Genomic DNA, 14,031 nt, shown 5'->3' with positions numbered 1-14,031 from the left:
TGTGACTGCCCAGATTGATTAACTGGATAATATCACCACTGAGTAGTAAAAATGACAGTCTTCAAGGCAGTATATTTTTATTTGCCCTGCAGAAACTGAGCATCTTTTCTGCTGGATTGAGGTTATTTCAATATGTAGAGAAATAATCCTCTAGAAAGAATTTGAAGTGTCTTGTGCTCTATGCATCAAATCTAGTCATTACATAATGTTACATTTCACATTTCACTCATGTTTTTGAATAGACTACTTACAATTTAACAGCTTCTTGGGTTAAGACCCTATTTTATCTGTGAAGTTATTGTTAATTTATGTTAAATTATTAGAATCAGTCAGGACTGTGATTCAGAGCTTTTCTTAAATTCTTTTATTTCTGTTTAACTAATCCCCAGAAACACTATCAATCTGACAAAACCGGGTGATTTTTTCCTGAAATATTTTGTAAAAAAAAAATCATGTGTGATTCTTTTTTTTCTCGTGTCTGTTCTAAAGAAACTCTTTTTGGATGAAATTTTAACATCTAGCATGTTAAAGTCTATTAAGATAGATTAGTTAAAAATCTATTAAGATTTTTTGATCTTATTTAACAGATTCTGAATTCCTCTAACAGTAGCACTGCTGGTTCCTTAGACAGAGGGCAATATTATCTCTGTGCAGGTTGTCAGTTTTCATGTGTGGTATAGGTTATACCTACTTTGTAGACCTTTCTGGAGTGAAAAGTCCATTACCTATTGCTGCACGGCAGAAAGCTGGCGTGGGCAAGTGTTCTCTTGACATTTCCCCACAGCGTGGTTACAGCTTGTGAAAATGTTCCAAAATTAAGCCTAAGTGGGTACTGATTTTTAGGATGGCTTTATCCTTGTAGATTTCAACACAGGTTATTTTCCTGCATGTATGTATACAATCCATTAGATCTGAAAGTTGCACTCTGTTTCTCAGGCACTGGTAGGAAAGCTGCTGTAGCTGCCTCCAGATTTCTTTGTCCTTCCATTGCTAAGGTGTTTCTAAGGTGTCATGATGTGGTACACAGGCTGTGTATTGCGTTCTCTGTGGCATATTTATGGTATTTTTGGTATCTATGAGTTAGGTCCCTGGAAATAATGAAAAACTGAAGATGAAAAAATCAGCTTTGCTTTGCATTTTTATGCTTCTTCCCCATCACAAGAGGGGAAAAAGGGGCTGCTTTCCAAATTATATATGAAAAATGGAAATCTGCTCTTTCAAAAGAAAAAACAAACCCTGCTGCCACTTTGTTTTAAATATAAGCATGCAATAAGGTTTAAATCCCCAAAGTCTCAGGAAGATCAAGAGGAAGAATGTGCACTGGGCTGCTGATTGCTCACGGTGAACTTTCAGCTGCCTTTTCCATAATTGTTCTGTTAACTTGTTGGAACAGTTCTCTTTGGGAGGAAAAAAAAAGCCCTCCTGACTGTTGTCTGAACTGCACATACCTTCATACACCTACCTATTCATTTGTCTTGTGTAGCAATAAATCAGTAGGCAGAAACGGGAAATGAAGTGGAATCTTTGGGGTGAGGCTCTGCCACTTCACTAGGGATCATGTTCTTTACTTTCAGATCAAGACCCTTTATATGATTTTGGCATGGTTTCTGCTGTCTCTTTTTCCTGTCAGACCACCCAGCAATGTTGGTTTTCCAGAAAAACCCCCTTAGTGTAGGAGATCTTAATATAATGGTATGTTTAATTACCTGATTTTTTAAAAATATCCAAGTCATCATTACTTTGGATATTGTTGTTCTGCAGGGTTCTCTTTTTTCAAAGGAGGCAGATGGGCCTTAGAAATAGAAAGTCGAAATTTCTTGCAGGTACCTTTCATAACATCTGTCACAAAGAAAACTCTCTGCTCCACATGTGTACCTTTTTAGTAGAAGTAATTTCTCTTTCCAGCATCTAGGTTAGTTCCATCTTCAGCTTCTCCACTAGAATTGTCAACAGCATTCTCCTTGGCCTACGTTGTTCAGTGAAACTAGGGTTTTATACCTTTGGAAGCAATTCTTGTAGCAAAAATACTTCTTGATGTTTTCCAGCTCTGGCTTAACACAACTATTTTGTATGCAAGAATTCATACTGAGTTCAATTCAATATCTTTGATTCTCGTTCCTTCTCACCATTTACATAGAAAATGCAAATCTTACCCCTTCCCCACCCCCCCTTTACTAGCAAACTTGCATGGTGCTCATTTGGTGCATGTGCACGCAAAGGAAGATTATGCGGGGTTTTTTGCCTTGGGCGTCCACAGTATTCCTTAATAGTTTGAACTACGTGAATCAGCCTGGATGAAAAGCCCTTATTCTGCTGCTAAGGAAGACACATTCATGAGACAGGAGTGTCTTCCTTGTCTTTCTGCTTACTTCACATATTGAAATACATTTTCATAAACTTTGCTCAGTAACACCAGATAGGACATTGCAGTGCAGGTGGCAAAATAGAATTGCAAAACACGTTGGTTTACCAAGGGACAAAGCTGGGGAATATGGTGTCAGCTCTGATTTATTTCCTGTAAATGATCCTGTTGATTAAATGCTGAATTGCCCCCCTATGAGACTTGTGTTAAAAATTTTGTTTCAGTGCAGATTATTAGTGTAAACTCAAGTTCATTATCTAAGGAATTCAATGTTCATGTAATTTACAGGGTTTTTTAGGTCCATATGTGGTCCTATTGCTTGGATAACAGTGTCCTAAGTCCTTGAATTTGTTCCATGTCTGCTTTTGTCCCAATTAAGTGTCTGGGTTTAATTCTTCAGGGGCAAGGGCTTTTAATAAAAATGTGAAGAATTTTAAATGAGCTGAAATGGTGGATTTTTTTTCTGAGGTGGTTGAGCTTAAAGGAGTCCTAACTGGTCAGCTTTGGGCTCTGTAACAAAATTTAGCAAGAAATTTGCAAAAAATTATTCTCTGTTCTATAAGGAACTGCCAAGATGTGTCTGGCTGGGTAAGAAAGTGCAGTATTCAGTGGAAAGGGTACAGAACTATTTTTCCTGTTTCGGTTGCAAAAATTGTAGCAAATGAAGTTCTAATGCTTTTTTATTTCCTTGTGCTTTTATTTCAGCCAAGACAACATCCCTTTATACTGCCTCCTATGCATGTCCAGTGTGGAGAACACTACACTGAAACACATAATTCACAAGGTACTTGGAGCATATATTTTCCCTTGAATGTACTTCAATTTTATGTGTATGCAAAGAAGCTCCTAAGCCTTATGTCTAGATTTATAATGCCATCATGGTCAAACGGGAGCTGCTGCTGCAGGAGAACTAGCAGTTTTATAGTTAATGTTGCAGTAAGTCTTCTGTTTGAAGTCCAATTTCAGTTTTCAAATTTCCCTAAAATATCTGCGTATGATTATATGGACCTTAAACTTGGTATTCCAGTTCAGTGAGCTGAAAAAATAATTTCTAAAGCGAGTATGATGGCTGTACTCAAAGGCAGTGCCAGCTGGGGCCGGGGAGAGAAACTGAGTGAGGGAAAAGGAGACAGCAAAAAGCTTTTACTGTAGGAGAAATCATAATGTCCTGTCCATGAAACTGTATCTGTAGACAACCATTTCTGCTGATTTTTCACCGCCATCTGCCTGCATTGTTAGCCTTACAGACACAAGGAGGGTTAACTGTTTTTACACCCATGTTTGACAAATAAATTCTTTAAGAGGTTGTGCCAGGTTACTTTGATCAAGCCTGGGAATGGAGCCCAGCCCCTAAATGCTTGAGTCTCACACCCTTAACCACCCCACCTTTTGGAATACATGTAGCCAGGTCTGTTAGGCTGCTGTTCTTTGCAGTTCATGAGAGGCACAGTTGAAGTGCTCTCACCAACAGGGTAACTCTCAATCATAGCTGTTAGTGTTTTGGCTTGTGAGCTCTGACTATTTTTAAGGTAGAATTTGGTAAGTTTTAAAAGGAGCCATTTAGTAAAGTTCCTTGCATACAGTAGACTCAGTGGCTACTACTGTTCTACTGTAGAGGTGAGGCTGTGAAGGATATTCTCAGTTGTAGAAGAATTATAAAATTCCCTTAGTTTTACAACAGACTTTTCTACGTTGTCATAGAGCTAGCTGATTTCAGAGATGGGGAAGCTGTTACTCTTTTTTACAAGATTTTCAACAGGGACACTCTTGCAGTAATGTTGTGATCCAGGATATCATTGTTACTGTCTTGATTTCCTCTCATGTACACTTTGCTGAAGTATTTCACATTCTATAGTGTATCTGTAGGGTAGTTTGTTGTTTGGGTTTTTTTTTTTCTTTTTTCTTTTCCCCCTGAGCTTTGATCACCCAAATGTGTCTTACTTCAGATCCTCAAAACTGTTGATTGGTGTAAAGTAGGATTGCAAATTTCACAGTCCTCTGCTACGCTGAATCTCAGACAGCTGTGTATCAACAGAAGAGATGAGAGCATTTTTCAGGTTAACCATATGCTTGCAGCGCTGGAGTTTTAAGGTGTCAGTAGCAGTGAACCCTTTCACAATGCTGAGGGAGGAGATGCCCCTTTATTCTTCCTTGCCACCTCAGGCAAAAACACTTCCTCTCTTTCCCCTTTCATGTTTCCCACAAGGATCTGAACTGCTACCATATTTTCCTAAGTGTTGGGAATATTTACTTTGGTAGCTTTGCTTTAGTTCTATTTCAGTGGCTCAAGGATGCTCACAAGACCAAATATTCCCTGCACTTGTTCACTAATTTGTCTCTGTACTCAATGGTGCAGATTGCATTTGGAGTTTTGTTAAAAGTGAATAAGTCCGTGTGGGTTAAATTTGTCAACATTTCTGTCTCGTCTCTACACAGATAGCATTTTCCATGGAAATGAAGAAACCTTCTACTGCAGGTCTCAGACCAGTTTGGATAGGTGTCCAATGGACTTCAGCTACTTGAATGGTAATGGACCCAATGGGAGTGTGTGCAGTGCCCACAGCATGAACTCCCTCAATCGGTCACAGAACTTCATCCAGGCATCTCCAATGTCCTCAAATCTAAGCATCCCGGGAAGTGACATCATGAGAGCAGACTACATCCCCAGCCACAGACACAGTGCAATCATCGTCCCGTCTTACAGGCCAACCCCGGACTATGAAACTGTCATGAGGCAAATGAAGAGAGGGGTGATCCAGATGGATAGCCAAAGTCAGTCTTTGAGGAACCTCAATATTGGAAACACACATGCTTACAACCAGCCAGAAGACCTGGTTTACAGCCAGCCTGAGATTCGAGAGAGGCACCCTTACATGATCACCTACGGGCCCCAGGGGGGTGGCTATAACAAGCCTGTGGCCCCGGCTGACCAAATGAACCCCAACAACGCTGCTCAGAACAAGACAGCAGCCAGCGCCATATCCCACACCGTCAGCACCCCAGAACTGGCCAACATGCAGCTGCAGAGCGGCCAGAGCTACAACACCACCACCCACATGCTGAAGAACTATCTCTTCAGACCCCCTCCTCCGTACCCACGCCCACGCCCCGCCACCAGCACGCCCGACCTGGCCAGCCACCGGCACAAGTACGTCAGCGGCAGCAGCCCCGACCTGGTGACCCGCAAGGTGCAGCTCTCGGTGAAAACCTTCCAGGAGGACAGCTCACCCGTGGTGCGCCAGTCGCTGCAGGAGGTCAGCGAGCCCCTGATGGCTGTGAAGCACCACGCGGCCGTGAACAAGCGCCACAGCCTGGAGGTCATCAGCAATATGGTGCGCGGGATAGAAGCCATGGCCCTAAAAACTTTGAACGCCCCTCTGCCGCGCAGGAACACTTTGAGGGAGCAGGTGCAGCCCGAAGAGTCGGTTCAGATGGGGCATGAAGTTCAGCAAGTCCCTCATTACCACCACAAAAAGACATTTTCTGATGCCACAATGCTGATACACAGCAGTGAAAGCGAAGAGGAAGAGGAAACGCAGGAGTCCGTGTCCCGGATAGCAGCTCTCCATGAGAACATGGAGTACAGCGCTCAGCTGCAAGCTGCCTTGGCTAGAATACCAAATAAACCTCCTCCAGAGTATCCTGGGCCTCGTAAAAGTGTCAGCAACGGAGCACTGAGGCAGGACCACGTTAGCATTTCTGTGGCTGTAGCCAGGGCCAAGGCCATGAGGCCAGGGCCTTCCAAAGCCATCAGTGTCTCTCGAACTGATCAAGTGGCAATCAATGGGTCTTCACTGGGACCCTCTATTTCGGAGCCCGACCTCACCAGTGTGAAGGAGAGGGTCAAGAAAGAACCAGTCAAGGAAAGGCCTGTGTCTGAAATGTTTTCTATCGAGGACAGCATTATAGAAAGAGAGATCATGATGAGGGTAAGTGCCTTCCTCTGTTGTGGTGGCTTCTTGGAAATTAGTAATCACACAGGTCAACTTCCATACCAGAAAACTGTTGGGTCAGTAAACTGCAAGGGAACGTGTGGGTGGGAAGCTGTGGATCTGCTTGAAGCTGGGAAATGTGATAAGTGCCACATACAATTTGGTTGTGTGGGCCATCGAGGGGGCTGATCTCACGCACTGTTTGGCCTTCTCTGTTGCCTCAGCTGTGGCACTTTGGCTGCTGGCCAGACCTGTGTTTGACCCAGCCGAGGACGCCACCACCCTGGCAGCAGTGCTGGCTGGAGGTGGGTGGCAGGGCAGGCAGCTGGGGATGAGGAGGCTGATGGCAAAGCCCTCCTTGATGCTGCTTCCCTTTAGGATCTGAGGGCAGGGTGAGTCTGGAATGCATTTGCCATGATGGGTGGGAGGTTGTGTTTTTGGCACTGGTGTTTTGTTCCTCCTTTGCAAGGGTGTCAGGTGAAGTATCACATAACATAATGGCAACTCAGGATTTTTTTTCAAATTCACTTTAATTCCCTTCCTGCCACTTAATGTAATATAGTGATCTGAATAAAACCCTGATAGCCCTAGAATATGGATTGTCAGTTTTGCCAGTAACTGAGGAACCGGATATCTAAATAGAGAAGCAGCAGATGTAGCTAAAGGCTGTGTGCTTGAGCATCTGGGTTGTTTATTTTGTTAAAAATGCACTCAAGTATGAGAAGTAGGGTTCTGTTAAACTTGCAACAAATTTAAAATAAGAAATATTTCAAGGCAATGACAGAAATATGAGGAGTGCTTATCACTTTTTGACCTACATCTGTACCTGCTGTACTGCTGTGAGCAGTGCAATGGCAGTCACAGAAACCCAAGTGTATGCTGTAGTTGTTTTCAGCACTGAGGTCTGAAACAAAAACAATTCCTGAAACAAATTAATAAAGCATCTAAGTGGTCCAAAGCAGAGAAGAGCTTGTGGTGTACTAGATCAGTAACTTGCTAGATTTTAATACTACTGTATATTCAAAGAAATTTTCTAAATGTTTCCATTGTTGTTCTTGTCCATTGGGCATCCTTATGCTGATGTAACTGTTAGCAATACAACCTGAGCTACTAAATTGCAACACAGAGACTGAGTTTAGTCCTTGACAACTCCTAAATTTCAAATGCAAAATAGATACAGAACATGATTTTCCATTAATGAAGAGACATTGGTATAACAACAAGCATGCATATGTTCTTTTGATCTTCTGAGGAAAGAAAAATAAGTGAAAGGTGGGAGCCTACACGATTTTAAGATGGAAATGAAGGTGAGAAGAGCTCTTAGATGTTTGAATATTCTTCCTCTGCAATAGCCATTCAGATCACTTTGGTCAAAAGGTCCTTTATTTGTTGTTGTTTTGAAAGTAAAGGGGTAGCCTTAGCATTTAGCTTTTAAAGTGGCTTCAGCCTAGATCAGTAATCTCGACATGTGTGGACCTTCCTTTTGTAACAGGAATGAGCTGTTATATTAATGGTAATTTGGTGACCTTGATCTGTTAAGCACAGACTTTCTTCTCTTTCACCTCTGAAGTAGTAAAAATAATAAAGTTCCCAAACAAAGGAAAAATACTTGCATTTTCCTGCTTTCTCAAAGTATAAAAAGAAGCCAGAGTGGGTAGGGATGTTTGTTTTTTTGCTTAGTGCTCTGGAGGAAGCCAGTGGTGAGGAAAAAGCTCACGAGCTTTTGAGAAATCAAGGCATGTACATATGTCTGAGGGCATTCAGGTTCAATCGTGTGTTTCTAGGAGCTGAGCTTGGCCCATCTGGTGACCACAGCTTCCATATGTGTGCTGAGAACCAGGCACTCCTGCTTATCCCTCCTTCTAAATCCAGCAGAAAGAGCTGTTAAGGAAATGGAATAAAATATTCCTAATTTGGGTACTTCTGGAGATGCTCTGTCTTTTTTGATGCTTCAGCTCCCAGTGGCATAAGGAGGGGGGCAGCAGGATGAATTTAAAATTCGTGCTCTGGTTCTCCACGTCATACCATAATATGATTCATGAATATGATAAATAATATCCCTCCCTGGCTTCTGTTACATTCAGTTTCTGGGACATGTGAGCTCAGTTTTTAGGGCAGAATATATCATGGGTGCTGTTTGAATCACCATAAAAGCTGAGTGCATCAGAAGACTTCTCATTTTAAGCATTACCATCACAGAAGAGAAACAATGGCCTGTGTTTTAGTGTTTGTTGTTATAGATTGAAATTATTGCTTTTCAAAAGATGCCCCAGGTATCTTGGCTTTAGTAGTGCTGCCTTAACGTGACAGGGTGATGATGCTTTATGTGCCCTGCATTCAGAATAATGTCTGCAGGAAAATGCTTGAGATTGTATTTGTGTGTCTTTTGATGGCATGCAAACTGTATTACATACTGGGATTGCTTCTTTGAAATTAAAATGCTGTGCTCATGTAGGAGCAGGCCTTTGAGGAATAACAGGAAGAATAGAGGTTGTATTTGAATTTACGATGCTAATGGTGATCATCTGCATTCCTTGGCCAGAGAGTTGCAGATTTTGGAGATTAAAAAAACATTCCAGCATTTTACTGGCATTATAAATAATCACACAGAGATGAAAACGTGCCTTTTCTTGCCAAAAGAATCTAGAAAAGCAGAAGATGGCAGGCCTGGAGGCCCAGAAGAGGCCCTTGATGTTGGCAGCACTGAACGGACTCTCAGTTGCTAGGGTTCCAGTGCCGGAGGACAGCCAGGATGAAGTCACCAAGGTGCCAATGGATGAGAGGGTAAGATGGAGCCTCATGAAATGTTTCTTGTTCTGTTTGTTCCCCAGCAGCATGAGATATCTAAAATAATAAAATCTGATTTAAAATGTAAAAAAAAAATTCTTGTAAAAAAAAAGTTTTCAGAGCCATTAATGCAAAGATCTGTGGCTAACGCTGGTATGTCTTTGAATGCAGGCAAAGCATCAAATATCTAGAACATTTACTGAAGTTAGTGAAAATGGAGGCTGTTCTCTGTTTCATCTGACCGTACAATGTCATACAACATCAATCTGTAAATCTAACACTCTGCACATTTTTCACTTGATCAGGTGAAGTGCTCACCTACAGATACTGTCTTTAATGTTCTCAAACAGATAAGGAGTTTGGTTAATGTCTCTAATGGGATTAAATAAAAAAGAAAAAAGAACTTGTTTAACTCCTGATGTTTGCACACATGGATGTGTGCACGTGTATATGAAATTTCCGATATTAAAAACAGTTGCTGCTGTTAAGATTTGAGAAGCAAATTTGCAAAGAATCTGTCTGGTTTTCTGGATAGAAATTTGCAACCTTGTGTTGTCTGGTACCCAGGGAGTAGCACTTCACCTCCACCTTGTCTGTATGTGGGGCTGTGTTCAGCCACAGACGTTGCTTTCTTGTGAGTTAGACAGTATTTTTAAAATGTGGGCCACATCACACTTCTTGCAGTGCAATCTTCTTCTTGGAAAAAAAAAGTTAAAATATCTATTATGTTGAAATCATATATTCATACTGAAATTCTTACTGAACCAAAATTATTTAGCACAGGTTAACTTTTTATACTATCAGTCTTCAAAAATGTGGAGGTGGAATGTAAAACTGTGAAATTTGTCAGTGGTTTCACTTGGTAGAAATAAGTGTGTCATATTTCCTCAGATAACTGCAGAAGGAGTGAGTGAGAGAATGCTATGGCTGTGTATTGGAATTCAAAGAATGGATGGATGGATGGGTCTAGTGGTAAATCTTCTTCCCAGAAGCATTAATGGCTTGGTGCTTCTTTCTGTTAAATCCTAGTGCAAAATCTTGAGGAGGAAGCTGGAGGAGGGGATGGTGTTTACAGAATATGAGCAGATTCCAAAGAAAAAGGCAGATGGGCTCTTCACCACTGCTGCCCTGCCTGAAAACACAGAGCGCAACCGCGTCAGGGAGGTCGTTCCTTACGAGGAGAACCGAGTGGAGCTGGTGCCGACCAAAGAAAACAATACAGGCTACATCAATGCTTCACACATAAAGGTAACAACTTGCTTCAGTTTTGCTTGGCAAATGAAGATGTGCTAAAGTTTTGATTGCGCTTCTGGCAACACTGCAGCATCTTCTGTAGCTATGGGGCTTCTGAAAATGTTTAGGGTGCATCATTATACCTCTGTGTGTCACCATGGGCATCTCTCAAGTCCCCTATCACCTAACATGCATAAGTTGATTTAACTGCTGGAGGCTGGGAAGTCATTTTAGAGAGGCATCCTGGCTGTTTTTTGGGCCCACCTCTGCCAGCTTGTTGTGGAATGACTCTACTGATTAGTGTAGAAAGAGGTGCCATGTTTCTCAAACCTCATGGGAAGGCATTAGATCAGCCCCAATACGTGCAGTGTGATAAAGAAATTTTTAAAAGTATGCACTGACCTTACCAATAAGGTCCCTGTATCTCTGACTGGAAACTGCACTGAACTTCCATGTTTCAAATTGTGCTTTTAACAAGAAACTTCAGATTTCGTGTTAATTCAATATAGAAATAATTAAAGGTACGACTTGACTGTATTTACAAGCATGGTCAGTTTTAACAGTGAACTATGCTCCAGTGACTGCAGATGCCTGTTTATCTTTATACTTCCAGCAGTATTTGCAAAATCCTCTGTTGGCTTTTACTGTACCCTGAGAGAAGCAACAGAAATCTTCTGCATCAGATGACAGATTCTGTTGTAAGAGAAAGTTTTCTGTATTTTCTCATTGTCAAAATCTAATTAAAAAATAATTCAAAAATTATGAATAAAACAGCCTGTTACATTAATATTTTCCTTGAGTAAAAGCCCTTTCAAAGTTTAGAGACTTGCTAGCCTTGGTTGTGATTTACAGTGTCAAATCCTGGTGGTTCAAAACACTTTCTGAACCAGGATCCTGGCAGTTTGTCACTTTTCTGTATAGCCTGGTAAGAAGCAGATACTGAGTTTTTGCATAATCAGGCCTTGCTATGGTGATGAATTTCTGAGCCCCAAACTTTCTACCTACAAAGCAGGTGGAGAAAAAGAGAAAGATATTCCTAAATGATGCTATTTTTTCCCTGGCTAATTTTGAGCCCGCATTTTATCTTGTGTGTGCCTGCTGGACACAGACACATGTCGTGTCCATGGAGCACCCAGGAGCAGGCAGCAGTGTTTTGATGCCTCACAGAGGGCCTTGGCAGGGGTTCCCTCCTGCACTCAGAGCGGCGCTTGCAGAAGCCAAGCAGATGTGCTTTTGCTTAGAAGGTGAAATTGCATCTGTGAAATTTACCTCAGCAGCACAGTATGTGTCTGTGTTTTCAGCCCAATATTTAATTTTTAATTTCCTGCAGTTAGGGCATTAGAATGCAGTAAACATTCCAGGCATCCCATTCCCTTCAGACTATTTATGGGCCTTTCATGTCATGTGCCAGGAGGCTTGGGCCAGAAGTCAGTAGACAAAGAAAACTCCTCTATCATCCTGATAAGATCCATGCCTGGAGGATTCCAGCTCCTACTTCTTGGTCTGCAAACCCCACAGTTTTACAATAATTCTCTGCTTATTTACCATGGATCATTGCTGTTAATATACAAAGTCACAATCATCTATACCCAAGAGAAAAATTGCAATTAAATTTATGGATTAAGCACAAAGGTTCTTAAGAGCACTTCATCTGACTGTTTGTGTCAGGTCAGTACTGACTTAAAAAGTTCAGTAACACTGTACTGGCACTCATGGCTGCAAACCATCAGTCCAAATGCAGGATGCTGCTTAGGGCTATGCAGTTTGTATTAATTCTCATCTAGGATAAGAACTTAAGAAGTCTACCAGCATTGGGCTTGCAGTTTTTAACCATCATTCAAAAAAGAAAATGCTACATATTACGAAATAAAGAAAATGAGCTGATGTACAGGGTTGAAGAGTTGTCAGTGAAGTGAGAAACTTGTTATCATATAACATACAAAAACTATATTATATACAGGTGTAAAACCCCAAGCATCTCAGCTTAATAAACAGTTGTTTGACTAACAAATAAATTGATTTTATTTCTGAAAATGTATTCAAAGACTTGTACCTCAAACACAGTATGTGGTTGAACCTGTCAGAGTTATTGATTGTTCCTCGTAGCATTGTCTGCCAGTATGCTGATATTTATGGATGTGTCAGCATTTTTGTTGTAAATCATCTTCTCTGGGATTTATAACCTTGGCTCTGGGCTAATAAACAGAATTAGGAGGCCTTAGCCTGAGAAGGAAAAATATTTCAACTTTCCAAAATAATGAGTTTGTCCGGTTCTTCTGGTAAGCATATTTTTGAAATGATGTGTAGAAGTTCTAAAAGCACTTTGGTTTTTACCTAAAATGTTAGAAAAGAATTTTGTAAGCCTTTTGTGATGTACAGCAAATTATGTGTCATAAAATTATTATTTTTTTTATACACAAGTGATTTTTTTTTTAACTGCTTTCATCAGTTAAATGAAGCAGTGTTTTATACTGGCTAACTGCAAGGTAATGCTGGATCTGTTCATGGCACTACAGAATTTACAGTCTGTAAATCTGTGTGTTAATGCTTTGAAAAGAATTTCATTACATGTCATGCAAATACACAAATATGTCTGTAACATGTGGTTGGTAAACCAGTTGCGTATTGGGAAATAGATTTACGTGGCTACAGCTTTGGGTAATTTTAAATTTCTCATGGCATTTGAAAGCCGTTTGATTTGCTGGATTTACTTTATGGTAGTTTTCATGTCCTGAACTGAAAAGCCCAAGGTGAGTGAGGAAGAGTAACTTGAAATTAAGCCTGTCTTGATCTCATCTCTAGCTGGCAACAGACCTATTCAGCTTTGTTATGTGCAGAGTGTGGGCATAGCTGCATCTTCTAAGGATGGCTTGGCCTCATCTTCAGCAGTGACCAGTGTAAGAAAAAGTTTAATAAACCACTATTGTCTGAATAGAAAATAACTGAGGGAGGTCCTAGCCAGCAGCTTGTCAGGCACAGGGTCATTTGTGTTCAGGCATTCTGCACTACCCTCTGTTAATTTGCAGCAGGGTGATGCCCTTTTAATGCACGTGGACACTTTCTCTGGTCCTCAGCTTTTTTTTTCATCCTAGGTCTGTCACCAAGCCCAGGGATGTCACTCAGCTGCTTATTTGTATTTAAGCCATATCAGACACAGAGCCTCAGATTTTTTTATTTGGTTGATTGTTGGGGTTTTTTTTGTCTGTATGATCCAGATGCAATGGCAAGAAAGATAGATGGCATTTAGACCAAAGCTTTATGGTTATGGTCATCAAGACAGGACCTGGAAACACTGAAGGTTATGTTTTGTCAGATTTGCTCTTATCAAAAGGATGATTTTTGTTCATAATTTGACCAAAAGTAGAAAAACAAAGAAGTTAAGATTTCACTGCAGTTTCTTTTGTTTAAAAGGCAGTTCTGGCACAGATACTGCTGAAAATTCAGACACTGACTGGTTGTTTCTTTTTCCCTTTCTTCCAGGTGACTGTAGGTGGAGAGGAATGGCACTACATTGCTACCCAAGGGCCCCTGCCACACACATGCCATGACTTCTGGCAGATGGTGTGGGAACAGGGGGTGAATGTTATAGCCATGGTCACAGCTGAAGAGGTACGTGAAATCACAGAATTGTTTTTTCTGATGTGAGCCAATCTCCTGTTATCATCACTTCCCGCTCCAGTAACCTGTTTGTTCTATCAACATCCCCTTTTCCTCTGG

General features: G+C 41.1%; 1 protein-coding gene and 1 long non-coding RNA gene across 2 annotated transcripts in view; both read left to right on the top strand.

Annotated features, from left to right (window-relative positions):
• LOC136359509 (uncharacterized) overlaps positions 1 to 14,031 on the top strand; it is a 515,416-nt gene that overhangs the window by 303,730 nt on the left and 197,655 nt on the right. The window lies entirely within an intron of this gene.
• Positions 1 to 14,031, top strand: part of PTPN14 (protein tyrosine phosphatase non-receptor type 14) — a 72,092-nt gene that overhangs the window by 44,938 nt on the left and 13,123 nt on the right. The window contains exons 11-15 of the mRNA XM_066316182.1: positions 3,068 to 3,146; positions 4,799 to 6,291; positions 8,935 to 9,078; positions 10,111 to 10,329; positions 13,795 to 13,923. Of these exons, the coding sequence (XP_066172279.1) occupies positions 3,068 to 3,146; positions 4,799 to 6,291; positions 8,935 to 9,078; positions 10,111 to 10,329; positions 13,795 to 13,923 (2,064 nt within the window). The remainder of the gene's footprint in view (positions 1 to 3,067; positions 3,147 to 4,798; positions 6,292 to 8,934; positions 9,079 to 10,110; positions 10,330 to 13,794; positions 13,924 to 14,031) is intronic.

Source organism: Sylvia atricapilla, chromosome 3 (genome assembly GCF_009819655.1).
Source record: "Sylvia atricapilla isolate bSylAtr1 chromosome 3, bSylAtr1.pri, whole genome shotgun sequence".
Classification (NCBI taxonomy): Eukaryota; Metazoa; Chordata; class Aves; order Passeriformes; family Sylviidae; genus Sylvia; species Sylvia atricapilla.
This window is presented reverse-complemented; position numbering and strand designations above follow the sequence as displayed.